Source organism: Euprymna scolopes, chromosome 28 (genome assembly GCF_053919585.1).
Source record: "Euprymna scolopes isolate OS-2025 chromosome 28, ASM5391958v1, whole genome shotgun sequence".
Classification (NCBI taxonomy): domain Eukaryota; kingdom Metazoa; phylum Mollusca; class Cephalopoda; order Sepiida; family Sepiolidae; genus Euprymna; species Euprymna scolopes.
In genome coordinates this window covers 36171528-36186875 of record NC_136509.1, presented here as the reverse complement: position 1 = coordinate 36186875, position 15348 = coordinate 36171528, and the positions used below count along the sequence as shown (strand labels likewise).

Here is a 15348-nt window from a genome sequence, read left to right as displayed (position 1 = left end):
AACTCGGGAATCTTTCTGCCAAACTCGGGAATCTGCACAGGATTTCGAACGGAACCCTTCTATGTGATCCATGGGGGTCTCATATTCTCGTCTCGTCAACCATGATTGGATATAAGTTTGGAGCAATTCGCAATTGTATTTGTGTGTGTGTGTGTGTGTGTGTGTGTGTGTGTGTGTGTGTGTGCGTCGCCCGCACTGAGGATTGAACCGTCAACACCGAGAAGAGAGTGTCACTTACAAGTAGAATTTTACCACAATACCGCGGATTACCGAATTCGACAGAAAGTTTCCCGAGTCCGATTAGATACACCTGAAGAAGGCCGAAAGTTACATCCACTGAAATGTTGTGAAAATAACACTCAAAATAAGAACAGTAGTCCGAAGAATCCGAATAATACAAGAAAACGGAATAGTTGAAAAAAAAAAAAATTAAAAAAACAAAACAAAAAAAAAAAAACAGAACGAAAATGAAAGTAAAAATTCTCCAGAGCAACTAGTTTAATAAATTTTGCTAATTGAACATTTACAAATAAAATAAATAAATTAAATAACAAGTGCGCTGGAACATCATAGCATTTCTTTTTTTATTATTACTACTGCTATTACCGTTCCCCCTCCCTGCTGCTAAAAATACTACCACTACCACAACAACTACCACCACTACTACTGTCGCTGCTCCTGCTGATAATCTAACAGCGTCTAGTTTTAAAGACAGTCTGACGGAGAGTAAGCTTGTCAGAGAAGCTAGTCTGTATATACTGGCCTAGCTAGGCCAGCAGCTCCTATTTGAGACTTGCGCTCTGTTTTATTTTAAAAATCAGTAATTTTCTTCTTTTTTCACCAACAAAAAAAAAGGTAGGCTTACGGAACACTAAAAAAAGAAAACTGAAATACTCCAGCATCAAATCATACGTAAGCCTCTGCTTTATGTATTTTTTGTGTATGATAGTTTCAAACAGCAACTAGGTCTGACTTCTGTTTTGTTTTTTGTTTTTTTGTTGTTTTTTTTTTCTCTCCTTGCTTGCTTGTGGCGAGGACTAAAACATCTTTTTCCCCCTTTGAGTCGCACACACACGCACGAATACAAACACGCGCGGGCACTCTCCCTCTCTCTTACACACACACACACACACACAACGATACCTACATGGAAAGCAATGGTCGTGAAGTATTGCCCTTCGACGTCGGATGGGGTTACTACAAACTATGGAGCTAATGCCGACTTCTCGTGCGACGATTGTATCCGTCAGATCCGATCACAAAATATCTCAACGGGACAGATCCCGGAAGGCAGCCATGATACTCCTTCAACCAGACAGCAAAAGGAACGCCATCAGAAAAAGGATCCCCTCCGTGACGAAATTCCCCGTGTCGGCCTCCATCGTTTCGCGCACTTTAAAAGGATTGGGAATAATCGCCACACACACAAACAACAACGTGAACTCTGTCCAGCTAGGGACGCGTCCCTTATTCGTCGCGTGACAATCGGGAGAAAAAGAAGATATCCTGTTGGGGTTTCGGACTGCACAGCTTTCCCGAAACTCCGCGTTGACTTTTCGTCATTTTTTGGTGATATTTGCAAACGCGCACTCCCCAAACTACTACACTGGCCTCCTAATGATTTGGACTCCCTTGGCTTCTTTACCCTATTGGACTTTAAACAGTTTGCCTACCAGACCGGCGGACGTGTAGCCCCCACCACTACTGTGGTTCGGGCTAGATCAGAGAATAGTCTAACTAGTACTATAGTCGCTACTAGTAGTATTGGTCGATCGAGTTCCGCAAGAAAAGCGTCGTCTTTTTCGTTATTTCTGCTTTCGTCCGCATCTTCCACTGACGTAACTGTTTACGACGATCCTGGACGATTCCTGAAACTGGACGTTGGTAGCAATATTCTTCATGTCTCAGTGTCTCTATCATCACCACCATCATCAACAACAACCACGTCATCGCTACTAATATTACTGTTATTATTATTATTATTAATTGTTGAAGACAATTTCCCCAAGTCTACGCTCATTGACGTCGGAGATAGCGAATCCGACCTCAGACACCGACAACGGGAGAAACTCCTTCTTTTCATTCGCGCAGGAGTTCTCAATTCGGATGCATCATCCCGACTGTTACTACAATTATTATTGTTATTATTATTATCATTATTATCCGTATACTCCGCACGAAGTATGGTACGGCAAAAAATTAACCCCAAAATGAATGCGCCAATTCGATCTCGGCCAATCCGTAGGACCAATAGCATGAAAATGTCTGGCCGTATTCGTATCGCTACTACAACCACGGCGTCTACCAGTAGTAGTAGTAGTAGTAGTAATGATAGTAGTAGTAGTAATAATAATAATAATAATAAAAATAGGAGGAATTTAGCGAATATCTCCGATCATTCGACATCCAGACTAGAATCTGGATGTAGGTGTACGACGGACATTACTGTTTCTTCGGATGTGTCTAACAGCCATCACGAGAGAAACCCTTTTTCGAAGGCCCCATCGGAATTCTGGCCGGTATATAACTGCAGCACCCCATATAATAATCATCTCCGCGCCCGAACATGTAATAATACTATTAATAATAATAATAATGATTGTAACAACAAAAACACCAATAATAATAATAATAATAATAATAATAATAATGTTCAAATTGTAAATAATAGGACAATATTATCGAAATCCAAACCACGGACAACAACAACAATAACAGATTTTGGAACGACGCAGGAGAATTCTCCGACGAATCCGAATCAAATTGTTCGTTTTTTTATCTACCTCACGTATATGTGGTGGTCGGTTTTGACCCGATTGCACTCGTGTACGGGGCCTCTGGATACCTGTCATCGCACTGGATCATCTACGGGATCATCGACCCGGAAACAGGGAAAATATGTCTTACTGACAATTAATATGTTGGCTTTGTTCACTTGTGCCGGTATGTGATTTTTTTTTTCCATTTTGATTTTATTTTCTGATTTGTTATTTTTTTTTATTTTTTTTTTTTTTTGCTTTTGTTTAAACAGTTTAAAGGAAAAGAAATGGGTCCAGATTTTGTTGACCCGAACAAATACTGATCTTATTCGCCACAAACACACAAACAATAATTGTATAAAGGTGGGGTTTTTTAATGATAAATAGATGAATCCGAAAAAAACAGGCGACTCGAAGTCCGCAGCAAACAGTGTCGGATAAAATATTCTATTTTTCTAAAAAGCATTAAAAAAAATGGTACTAGTTCACTTATTGAGCTGTGTCGAAATAATAGCGTTATTATTTAGAAAGCCATTCTTAACATGGGGAGGTGAGGATGTTTTGTACCTTGTAGGCTATTCTATACTTTAATCTTACAATTTAATTAAAACAGACATCATAAAACTTTAATTAAACTTGAAAATACTATTTCAAAAATCGTGCGGAAGTGCACTAGCACCAAAAAAAAAAAAAAAAAATCAATAAATATTTCAGTGCTAGTTAAGATAGACTCGACAAATCGATTTTTTAAAGATGTCGTTTGAAGCAAAAACAATATTACTTAATTGTCATGTCGAAATCAGTAATATATCAAAAAATTACGAAAAGCCATCGAGGCGAACAACTGCTATCGTGGTTTTACTAAACTAAAGTCTATCGCTATAGACAACAGCTATAGCAGCCATGGAATAAGTAATCTAAAATTCACAGTTATGTCCCCTTTGTGTGTCTGGGTCTACTTAATAACTTCTATATTTCAATTTTACCCAATTTTCCATAAAAATTACTTTTAACTATTAATAACATTTTTACTCGATGAATGTTCATAATTTTTGGATATATTACTATTTTCGGCGGACGTTTAGGAAATTGATCCCCCACCCACAGTACACCTCTAAATTCCATAGTTTACATTTTTCTTTCTTTTTTTTTTTTTTTACGTTAATTTCATCATCGATTTACAAACTTAACTTTCAGATTTAAAAAAAAACAAATTGAAAAAAAATAATAACTTTATCGTCTAAAAATATTGTGACTCTTCTCACGTGACCGGTGATTATTCCCGTTTTAAAAAAAAGGGGGTTAGGGTGATTTGTTTTACCTTCCTTCTAACTCGATTACGACATTTACAGGTTTTCAAGTATGCTGTAAATGAATATCACAGTAAATGTGCTATTTTAGGATGTGAAAAAAAATGGTAAATTTTTACAACGTGCCCCAACAGCGTATTATGAACACACCCAACCTCCTCATGTTAAGAACGGCTTTCGGAATAAACACCCCTTCAACTTCCAGGTGTTAAGAACGGCTTTCGAGGTTGGGGGTGTTTATTTCGAAAGCCGTTCTTAACATGGGGAGGTCGGGGTGTTTACAATACGCTGGGGCGTGTCGCAAAAATTTACCAAAAAAAATTTCCAAAAATATTAAATTCAAACAAAATTGAATACAAAGTTTAATTGTATATATATATATAAAAAAAAACAACATATTTTGGGGGTTATATGAGTTAAAAACATCTGACGATTATCACCGGGTCAAACTTTTATAAATAATTATAGTCATAAGTTTTTTTTTTTTCCGATGCTAAAATAGAACATTTATATTCGAAACAGACAAGTAGTTTTTTTTTGTTTTTGTTTTTTTGATTCACAACAAATAAGTTACCAAAGCCAAGAAATAATTTATTTAAAAAAAAAAGACAAATAATTTAAAGAATTCAACGACAAAAAAAAAAAAATGTTTATATGGGATAAAATTTTTAGATGGGAATAATCACCGGCCACGTGAGAGTCGAAATATTTTTCTCGGTGATGGTCATAAAATACGTGTTCAATTTAGTAGAACGTTATAATTGAAAACTGATCCAGTTATAAAAATATTTTTATTTCAATTTTTTTTTTTTAATCTGAAAGTTAATTTGTATTTGATGGGATTAACGTGAAAAAAAGGTGTAAATTGTGGAATTTACAAGTGCGTGTTTGTGGGGGGGGGGCAATTTCCTAATCGTCCGCCCTATTTTCACCATGACAATTGAATACATAACAATGTGTTTGCTTAGAATAACATATTTTTTAAAAATCGATCTGTCGACTATCTTGACAAACACCAATATTTCATATTTTATACACTGAAAACATGTTAAAAATAGTAAAACACTTTTATTATTTTATTCAAAAAAATAATTAAGTTATAATACGATTTTTTTTTTCTGACACTGCTTGCTGAATGCTGCGTTGTTGCTGTGGTCTTCAAGTTACCTGTTCTTCTGATTCGCTGATTTAATATTTGGTGCAAAAGAAATATTTGAATGAATCAATCCACACACACACACACACACACACACACACGCACACACATTTTTTTTCATATTTAAAATTTATTTCCCTATGGTACATAGTATGCTATATAAATCAGAAGACTACTCGATTAAAACTCAGCAGCAAACGGTGTTCGGTCAGGTTTAGTTTCTGATATCAAACTTCATCCATAATATAACTTCCGGTCGGCGGTCAGAGTTTGTTTTCCAAATTTATTTATTAAATTGTCAGATGAAGGTATGGAATAATTAACAAAGCACCCCCCCCCCACTTCTCCATATTACGAATGCCAAGTAAATTCTAAGTTTATGAGGTAAATTTTTACTTATTCTCCACTCTTACAGACAACTTTAAAATGACGACGTTAATGGTTTTGGGATATGCTGTAAACGAATATTGCATGTAAACTTTCCGCAAACAAATAGTTTTTAAGATATTAAGCTATGTAATTCATTATGTAAGAAGTAGTGGCCATTGTTGTACGCGCAAGAAGTATCAGAATTTTTGTAGGAATTTTTGACACCCCTAACACGAAACTGCGAATACAATATAAAAATCTCGGAATTTCTCTGTTAAAAGTGGGTTATGTATTTTTTTTAAGGATTATACTTCCAAAATAAACTATTACAGTTGTTTTAAAAGTAATAGAAATATTTTTTTTTGTTTTTTTTTTAAACAGTAATGAATTTTCCGAACTCAATATTTTTCAATCTTTAAACTTTAAAAATCTATCAAAATTTTTCTATTGATTCTATTTTTACGATATTTTCAGGGTCAGTGTGAAATTTTATGTTCTTTCCAATAAATCGAATATAATATTTTAGACAAACGTTTTTTTTTTTATTCACGGTTCCCCCCCCATCCCAATTTTTAAGTGTCTATTACAAAGTAAATACTTAATTTAGACCCGGATAAGTACATAATTATTTACTCACAAATTGAAGAGAAAAGGTCAATACATAATATATTCAAATTTAAAAAAAAACGGACATCGTGTTCTCGTAGAATTTTACCTGTAAAGTTTGAAGTTTAAAACCTTTTTTTTAAACCACGTTATTTGTTTTTTCTTTTTTCTTTTTTTTTTTTTAATGGAACCTTGGTCCTTGCTCCTTTAATTGAAAAAAAAATTAGGGCTTGAATTACATTTTTCGAGGAGTTATAAGCTTGGAAAGACAGGGGGTCGAATAATTCACGCCTCCAATTTTGTAAATGTCTAATAATAATTAATTTAGACCCGGATAAGTACATAATTATTTACTCACAAATTGAAGAGAAAAGGTCAATACATAATATATTCAAATTTAAAAAAAAACGGACATCGTGTTCTCGTAGAATTTTACCTGTAAAGTCCGAAGTTTAAAACCTTTTTTAAAAAAAAAACACGTTTTTTTTTTTTTTTTTTTTTTTTTTAATGAAATCTTGGTCCTTGCTCCTTTAATTGAAAAAAAAAATTAGGGCTTGAATTGCATTTTTCGAGGAGTTATAAGCTTGGAAAGATGGGGTGGAATTATTCGCTATTTTCACAAAATTTCTGATACTGCTACAAGCGCACACATTTTTTTTATTACATTGCTTAATGTCCGGAGAGCTATTTATTTGCGGAAAATTTAAATGCGATATTCGTTTTCAGCATAGCCGAGAACTTAATACAAGTTGTCATTTTGTAGAAAATTAGTAAAAAAAAATATTTTCAGCGCAGTTCGTGAACTGCAGTGGATTATTTAGTGTATTTATTTGCTTCCCCACCAAAGCAAGTTAGGCACAAGGCCGTTTTTAATGTGGGGTAAAAACCAGCTCCCCTAAAAGTAGGCAAAAAAGGGGTACTCTTGTTACCAAAAATAATAATTGTCCCAGTATAGAGGGTTTCCCCTCCATTGACTGATACAAATTACCTTAAGTGCATCATCTGCAGAACAGGTACTACACTTTGATCCCGGCCCGAGAACGCCATTCATTACACGTGAAAAAGGTGGCTCTAGTAACTATTCCATACTTTCAATTAACAATTTAATAAATGAATAATTGAATAAATGATATGACAAAAATTTACAAACAAGAAGAGTAAGCGACCTAAAAGGAAGTATTTAATATCAGGAAGTAAATCTGAACTAACACCGTTTGCTGCTGATTTGAGGTCAGTTAATCTTCAGGTTTGTCGTATGTTATGCATAAAACTGCTTTGTTGATGTTATGGTTTGTGTGTAGAATATTACTAAACAAACGATGTATCAGACTGCTGGGCGACAAGATATAAACAAAGGACATTACAAATTGAAAAATAAAATAAAGAGTCCATCTTTCTCTGTATGGATGACTCGTTAGTCAAATTGTTCAAGCCGACGTCCATCTTAGGTAGATTCTCTTTTGAGGTGTATGTGTGAATCCTGTACGAGCCTCATTTTCCGTTTGTGTAAATCTTTATTTATATTCAGCCCCGGGAGCGAAATAAAAATCTTGTGTAATGATATTCGTCACACAAATAGTAAAATCAAAACACAAAATATGCATCTGATATCTTTAGCTCTATGGGTTGATTTTCCGGGTTTCTGTGAAACTACAGGTCGCGGTAAAAGATCAAACTAATGGACAGTGTCCCTCATATATATATAATTAGTGGCCTGGCAGGGCCACAGAGGAGAGAACTAAGCAAAATTCATTCTAGAGCAGCAAAACTTAAGCTAACCTGCCAGGACACTATATAAATAAATGTAAGCAAATTTGGGCATATTTCATTGGTTTGAAAATATAGGTTATTTTTTACCAATTGTCATAAAATTATAACCATAGAATAGTATTATAACCTTCAAAACGCAATTTTCATCTACTTTCGTCCCAGAGAACCAGCGATATGATCATTTCAGTATTCAATTTGGCTACCAGTGTGTGTATATATATATATATATATATATATATATATATATATGTATATATATATATGTATATATATATATATATATATATATATGTATATATATATATATATATATGTATATATATATATATATATATATATGTATATATATATATATATATATATATATATATATATATATCCCAAACATCTAGTATAGATAAATACATATATATATTTCCTCCAAACATCTAGCCTTGATGGAAGGGGAGACGAAAACTTGCGGCTATGGTTTCAAATGATCTGAAATAACAGCAAGGGGAGACGTGATTCCAAATATTTCTCATTTGTTATATCGCCCCTCTCTGTTTTTCAAGCATAAAGTATATTTCACAGTGTATAAGGATTGTTTGATACTGGAGATATTCATAATCGTACCCTATTTCCAAAAGAGGGGAGATATAACATATGAGAAATAGTTGGAATCAAGTCTCCTCTTTGCTGTTATTTCAGATCATTTGAAATCATAGCAGCAAGTTTTAGTCTAAGAAAATACTAATATATATATATATATATATATATATATATATATATATATATAAGTTAAGATAAACGGCGAAGTTACATATAAACTTTATTACATAATGAAGTCAATAAGAGTTACAGAAACAGGAATAACAGAAGAATCTCTTTAGGTCATAGTATTTCGAAGCTAAATGCTTCTCGTCAGGAGAGGATAAAAAACAGCATTATACAAACGTGATGGTGAAAAAACAGAACCGACTTTGAAAACATTCAGATTAAAAATCTATATATATTATATATTACATAGATACATATTATATATTACATATATACTAGCCGGCAGCCCAGCGTTGACCGGTCGTACAATACGCTTAAACATGATATTTTAATTTATGCTGCTATTTTGACTTCTGAGTAATGATTAGTTTCAAAATAAGCAAAGGAAGAAATGATTTGCGGCGATTTTAAATGTTCTTTTATCATTAAACTCATTAATAAGAAAAAATTAAAATATGGTATACCCGGGCTTGTATAGGGGACCATTCTATCTGTAGTCGAATGCTCTACCATGAAGCTATATCTCCAGATTGTAATAAATCTGTTGCTGTTTTTTGTTTTTTTAGATTTTTGGTTTGTTTTGTTTTTTAAGAAGAAATGATTTGCAAAGAGTTTATTATCTCCCTTCGATGGCGTAACGTAAAAATGATTCATTTTTTTTTTTATATCCATAAGAGAGAAAAGCCACTTTTAAGATCGGATTTTTTTTTTGTTTCGATGAATTTCTGTACAAAACATCTAAGAACATTGCCAGACGTATAAATTAGCTTTGCGTGAAATTTGCAAAAGATAAAGCTCAACTGTTTCGAAACCTATGAGAAAGGAACTCTCTCACACAGACAGTGACATTATATATATATATATATATATATATATATATATATATATGTGTGTGTGTGTGTATTTTTGTTTTTTACGATACTTTTTGAATAAATGCAATTATTTATACGAAAGTGCATTTTTACCTAAATGCGAGCTGAGAATAATTTCCCCTTTTACCAATTTGGTACCCCCAAATGGGGTGTGGCATATGTGTTTTTAAAATGTAATGATCCACTGATACGTGTTTCGTCGTCTACGCCTCATCAGTGTGTGTGTTTAATATATATATATATATATATATATATATATATATATATATATATATATAACAGCAACAAACAACAGGCTCCTTCAGTCTTTGATACCCACGAAGAGGTGCCTGCGCATGAAATTTTTGTGGCAGGAGGTGCGCATTCTCCAATCACACCTCTCCTGGGTCAACATTGTTAAATACCAGTGGTAAGTGAAGTGAATGTACAAGAAGACCGGAAACAAATGCCGAGATAAGCGGAGAGCACACACTGCGCCTAGAATTCCCAAATAGTCACCCATGAACTAACCAGGCTCAACGTTGCTTAACTTTGGTTATCTGCCGAGAACCGGTGTGTCAAGGCGATTATGCCGTATTTTGGGTCTGCGAAAGTAACGTGTAGTATATATATATATATATATATATATATATATATATATATATATATATATATATATATATATATATATATATATATATATATATGTTACTTTCGTCTACCCAAAATACTTAAAAGGAAATAGGGTTTGTATTACTGTACACACAGATACGAAAAAGTTGCCAAAAAACAAATATATAACAAAAAAATTGTATCAAAGGCAAGATAAGTTACTTTTCTACCAATCTGGATATGTTTTTAGTGTTTTTATTCAATGCAACATGTTTATTCCGCTTGAAAAACAGTGTTTACCGATGTATTGGAAAATTTAAAATGGCCACCGACTCTCTATTTGCGACGGTAAGTTTGGAAAAATGAGTTAAAAATAAAAAACATGCAAAATACTGTTAAAAACCCACCGAATATATGTCAGAATATGTCACGGTAACATATCGAGCGAGTTTTTAACCGTATTTTGTCTAGTTTTTTTTTTTTTTTATAACCCATTTTCCCAATTTTACCGTCTCAAAGAGGGAGTCGGGCACGGGCACCATTTTAAATTTTCCAATACATCGGTAAACATTGTATGTTTTTCGAGCTTACTAAACATGTTACATTAAATAAAAACTCTAAAAACATATCCAGTTAGGTAGAAAAGTAACTTATCTTGCCTTTGATAACATTTATTTGTTATATATTTGTTTTTTGACAACTTTTTCGAATATATGTGTATTGTGATAAAAACCCAGGAAATATAGTTGGCCGAATTATTCAAAAACGGTTGGCTTTACTTCACCTAGTTATTCGTGACCCACATGTGTTAGACGAAAATTAATATTTAATATATGGGGAAAAATAGAAGCATATTAAATTTCCGTAAATATCAGTTACAAGCAAATTGGCAATTTTCTTTAGCGATATGTTACATTAGGCACTTTATTTCCTGTGATTAAACCATATACCCGCTTTGCTCCACCCCGATATTTATGGTAACAGGGTATTTCTGGTGAAATAGTTATACATTCTGATAGCTCATGTATTATGGTTAAACATTAACATTTTTAAAGCTAAGAATGAAAACGTAATAAATCTTGTTTGGATTTAATTTCTTAACCGCATTTTTACTTAATTTTACCAATAGTAACGTTTATGTATTCGTGTTTTGTGCGCTACGTAATTTGTGTAACTCCGCAAAAGTTGTTATTCACAACGAGAAATCGGTTAGTATTGGAATCAATTGAGCGATGGTGTTGACAATTAGTTAAACATTTTTTATTCGTTTCCTACTTTAGTATTTAGGTATCAATGAAAAAAAATATACATGTGTGCATATATGTGTACATGATTATGTGTGTACGTATGTATATGTGTGTATGTATGAAAGTGCGTATGCATATGTGTATATATATTGTATATGTGTGTATGTATATATGCGTGTGTGTATATGAGTATATGTGCATATGTGTATGTAGAAGTTGTGTATACATATATCTGTATGTGTGTATATATCATATATATGTATACATGTGTATATTAACGTGTATATATATATATATATTATATATATATATGTATATATATATATATATTTGTGTATACATGTATACGTGTGCATATATTTGTATGTGTGCATTTATATTTGTGTGTGTATATATATATATAATGTATTGATATATATATATGTATATAAGTTTGTTCGCTAATTTTAGACTTAAGTCTAAAATTAGCGAACAAACTTTTTAAAGGGGGTCTAATTTATTACGTATATTCTTTGTATAATAAGCCCTCATTTATAGGCCATAATGGATTCCGACTGTGAAATTTCGCTGTTAAAGAGTCAAAGTTCAACGATTTGACCTTTGAGAACTCTACCAAACTCCTCCGACAATTTTGAGTCTAAACACTTGAAATTTTAGATATAGGTTCCTTGGACATGGATCTAACTTAATAATTTTATTTGATCCCAAAACAATAAATTTTCAGGGGTCATAATAGGAGTCAAAGTTAAAAAAATTGACCCCTACCTCTTTTTTTTTTTTTTTTTTTTTTTTGCTCAGCAATCAGCATACACCTCTTAACACACGGGCAACGCCGGGCTGAAATGCTAGACTATTCTATCACACCCCCATTTATATTCATAAACCCAGAACATTTTAGAAACACAGAGATTTATTCACGTATACTTAAAACGTCTGTATAGGTAACACTCACAATAAAAAAAATAAATAACCGCAGAAAAGCATATTTTCAGTGAACAAGTGTTTACATAATATTTGTAACGATGTATACAAACGGGTGAGTGTGTGCGTGCGCGCGTGCGCAAGAAATATCTGAAAAATAAATCTCTAGAAGTTATTAAGATTATCCAGGGATTTTTAAAAAAAGACAACACGACTTAATCAATTTTAATATACAGACCGTTAGCAATACCTATTGGACGTGCGTGTGTTTGTGTGTTTAAATTGTTTATTCGTTTTTGTTTTTTTGTTCAGTGGGATTAATTGATTGTCTTCATTTTTATGGTTCCTTATCCTGAAATGAAAATTCGGATTTACGTAGTAAAGTTTTGAGAATGTAAATTTAATTTTTTTTTTTTTTTATCGCCGTCGGCCATGTTGTTTTGTTCGGTTTTGACGTGCAACAAAGTTTTATTTACTTATGAAGAATAAACTATGAAAATTATTTTTACATAAAAAAAAAAATAATAATAATTTGAACGAAATTTTACGAATTTAAAATAGTCCTCCATTTCCGGATTTTGTAGGGATGTTAAGAAAAAAAACCCAAAAAAACCTCACTAATCTCCAATTGCAAGATCGTAAAACATGTAATCGCCTTAAAAGTTGAACTTCCCACTTAAGAAACGGTACTTTTGCAGTTTACAGACCGTGCTATTTTTTTAAAATTAGATTTTAAAGTTAAAGTTAATTTTACAGTATCTCTATTAGATTGTTAGGTGAAAGTACAGAATCGTTATCAAAGACTATCCTCCTCATGTAAAGAATGGGATTTTAAATAATAATGTTATTTCGGCATGGTTCGTAAACTTCAGAGATATCAAAAAGCATTTATCTCCTTTTAGAAAAAAAAAAAAATGGTTAACTTTCCTAAAACGATAGAAAGACACAGAAATAATCGTTTTTGTAGAAAATATTTTTCTTTCCGCTTAGTTTTTCATGGTATTCAAACGTAATCGCTTAAAAGATTATAATCTTGTGTTTTTATGGGGGGGGGGGATAATCTACGATAATACGAAAAAACGATTGCTTATAAGAAATACTACTTTCTGCTCCGAAAAAAAAAAATATTATTATTTATTTGTTTGTTTATTTATTGGGCAAAGTTGGGGAGATTTTTTTTTTTTTTTTTAATTCCCGTAAAACTAGTTTTCTTTGTTCTGTATACATACGTATAAATTATGTTCCAAGCTTCTTTTCTTTTCCCAAAACTGTATTTGTTCTTATGAAAAAGTGAACAATATTTTTTTTTTTTTAGATATAAAAAAAAATATAGCACTGTCATCGAAGACCCTGAATTGGTATTAAATTTTCCAGATTTCCGAAAGAAAATCGGAAATATATTTCTAGAAAAAGAGATATACTGGTTTAGACAAACAATCGATTTTTGAATGCAAATTAAGACAAAGTAAGTTGGATATTAAAACGGTTCCTATTCTAAAATCGCTCATATTTGTTTAGTTTTTTTTTTATGTGTTTACAAAAACACGTGCGTATATTGATAATCTTAAATTATTGTTAATATGCGTACAACAAACGTTCATTGAGCTCAGCATAAGCAAATATGAGGAAGGGGAAGAGGGAGAAATGAAGAGAGATATAGGGGGCTGCAAAAGGAAAGGGGACACATTTATACCATCCGATATTTCCACAAACTGTTCTTTATATATATATATATATATATATATATATATATATATATATATATATATATATATTGTGTAGACAAAAGATTTTGAAACATCAGTTGGAAATATTTACTGATTTAAAACCACCTGAACAGTGAGAATTTATATATATATATATATATATATATATATATATATATATATATATATATATTTCTCTCACTGGTTTTCCAACTGAAACCAATTTCCCTCTTTCCTCATTCGATTCTTAGCTTTTAATTTATCATTCTGACGTTTCCTCTTAGAGGGTCAGACGATAAGGCCTTAAGGAAATTTTAACAATTCCACCTGCCCGTTTTTTTTTTTTGTTTCTTTGATCTTTTTGATTTAAATTAAATTATGTTTCCTCTGAAATTTCTCCTTCCATTTTGCTGTACCAAGAATTTACTTTATATATATAATGTTTATTTTTCGTTGGGTTCAGTTTTCATTTTTGGGTTCACTAGGGGCTGTTGCTATCTTTCTTTTTGTCTTACATAGGTAAATTCAAAGTTTGAATCTCTGGCGGTATATTTTTCTTCATTTTAACACACACACACACACAAACACAAGTTGTGTTGTCCGTGATATTCCGAGGAAGACCGTATCACGTCGAAATACGAGTTTAAACAAATAGTTGTTTGTTTATTTGACAAAGTCTTTGCGTTGTATTTTGGCTTATAAATAACTAACATATGTATTTCATTTTAATATACATGCACACACACACATATAAACTAAAAATACTATTTCAGTTGTAATAAAAACACAAGACAATGTGTCTGTGTATGTTTGTTTCTCGCGACTACGTGACTTACATATAGACGGAATTAATATTTTCGGTATTTTACTATATTTATTAGTAAGCCAATAATATAGTTTAACTATTGCGCCAAAAAATATCATTATAAATGTTAGAAATGACTGTATTTTTTTGTTGTTGTTAAATATTATTAATGGTATATTATAATGAATAATAAATATTACTAAACGAGGAATCATTTTGTGTAAAAATTCGGGCTTCGTTATTAGCTAAACACGACATCAAGTCAAATTTAGTGACCATTTTGTTTTGATTTAGCTTATTCACGTAACGTCGACATTATCAATGTGACATGCACACATGTATTTTAAATGGAAATGAGCACATGTTAATAATATATAACAAACATTTGAAAACCATTTGTGGTCTACAAATTTTTCCGCGTTCATTTTTGGCCGCGATATTTAAAAATTACCAGTAAAATTTTAAGGAAATTCGGTT

At 32.1% G+C, this 15348-nt stretch overlaps 1 protein-coding gene across 1 annotated transcript in view; it reads left to right on the top strand.

Annotated features, from left to right (window-relative positions):
• Positions 1-644: 644 nt before the first annotated feature.
• Positions 645-15348, top strand: part of LOC145249564 (uncharacterized) — a 100493-nt gene continuing 85789 nt past the window's right edge. The window contains exon 1 of the mRNA XM_080111238.1: positions 645-2943. Coding sequence (XP_079967364.1) covers positions 1158-2943 — 1786 coding nt within the window. The 5' untranslated portion in view covers positions 645-1157. The remainder of the gene's footprint in view (positions 2944-15348) is intronic.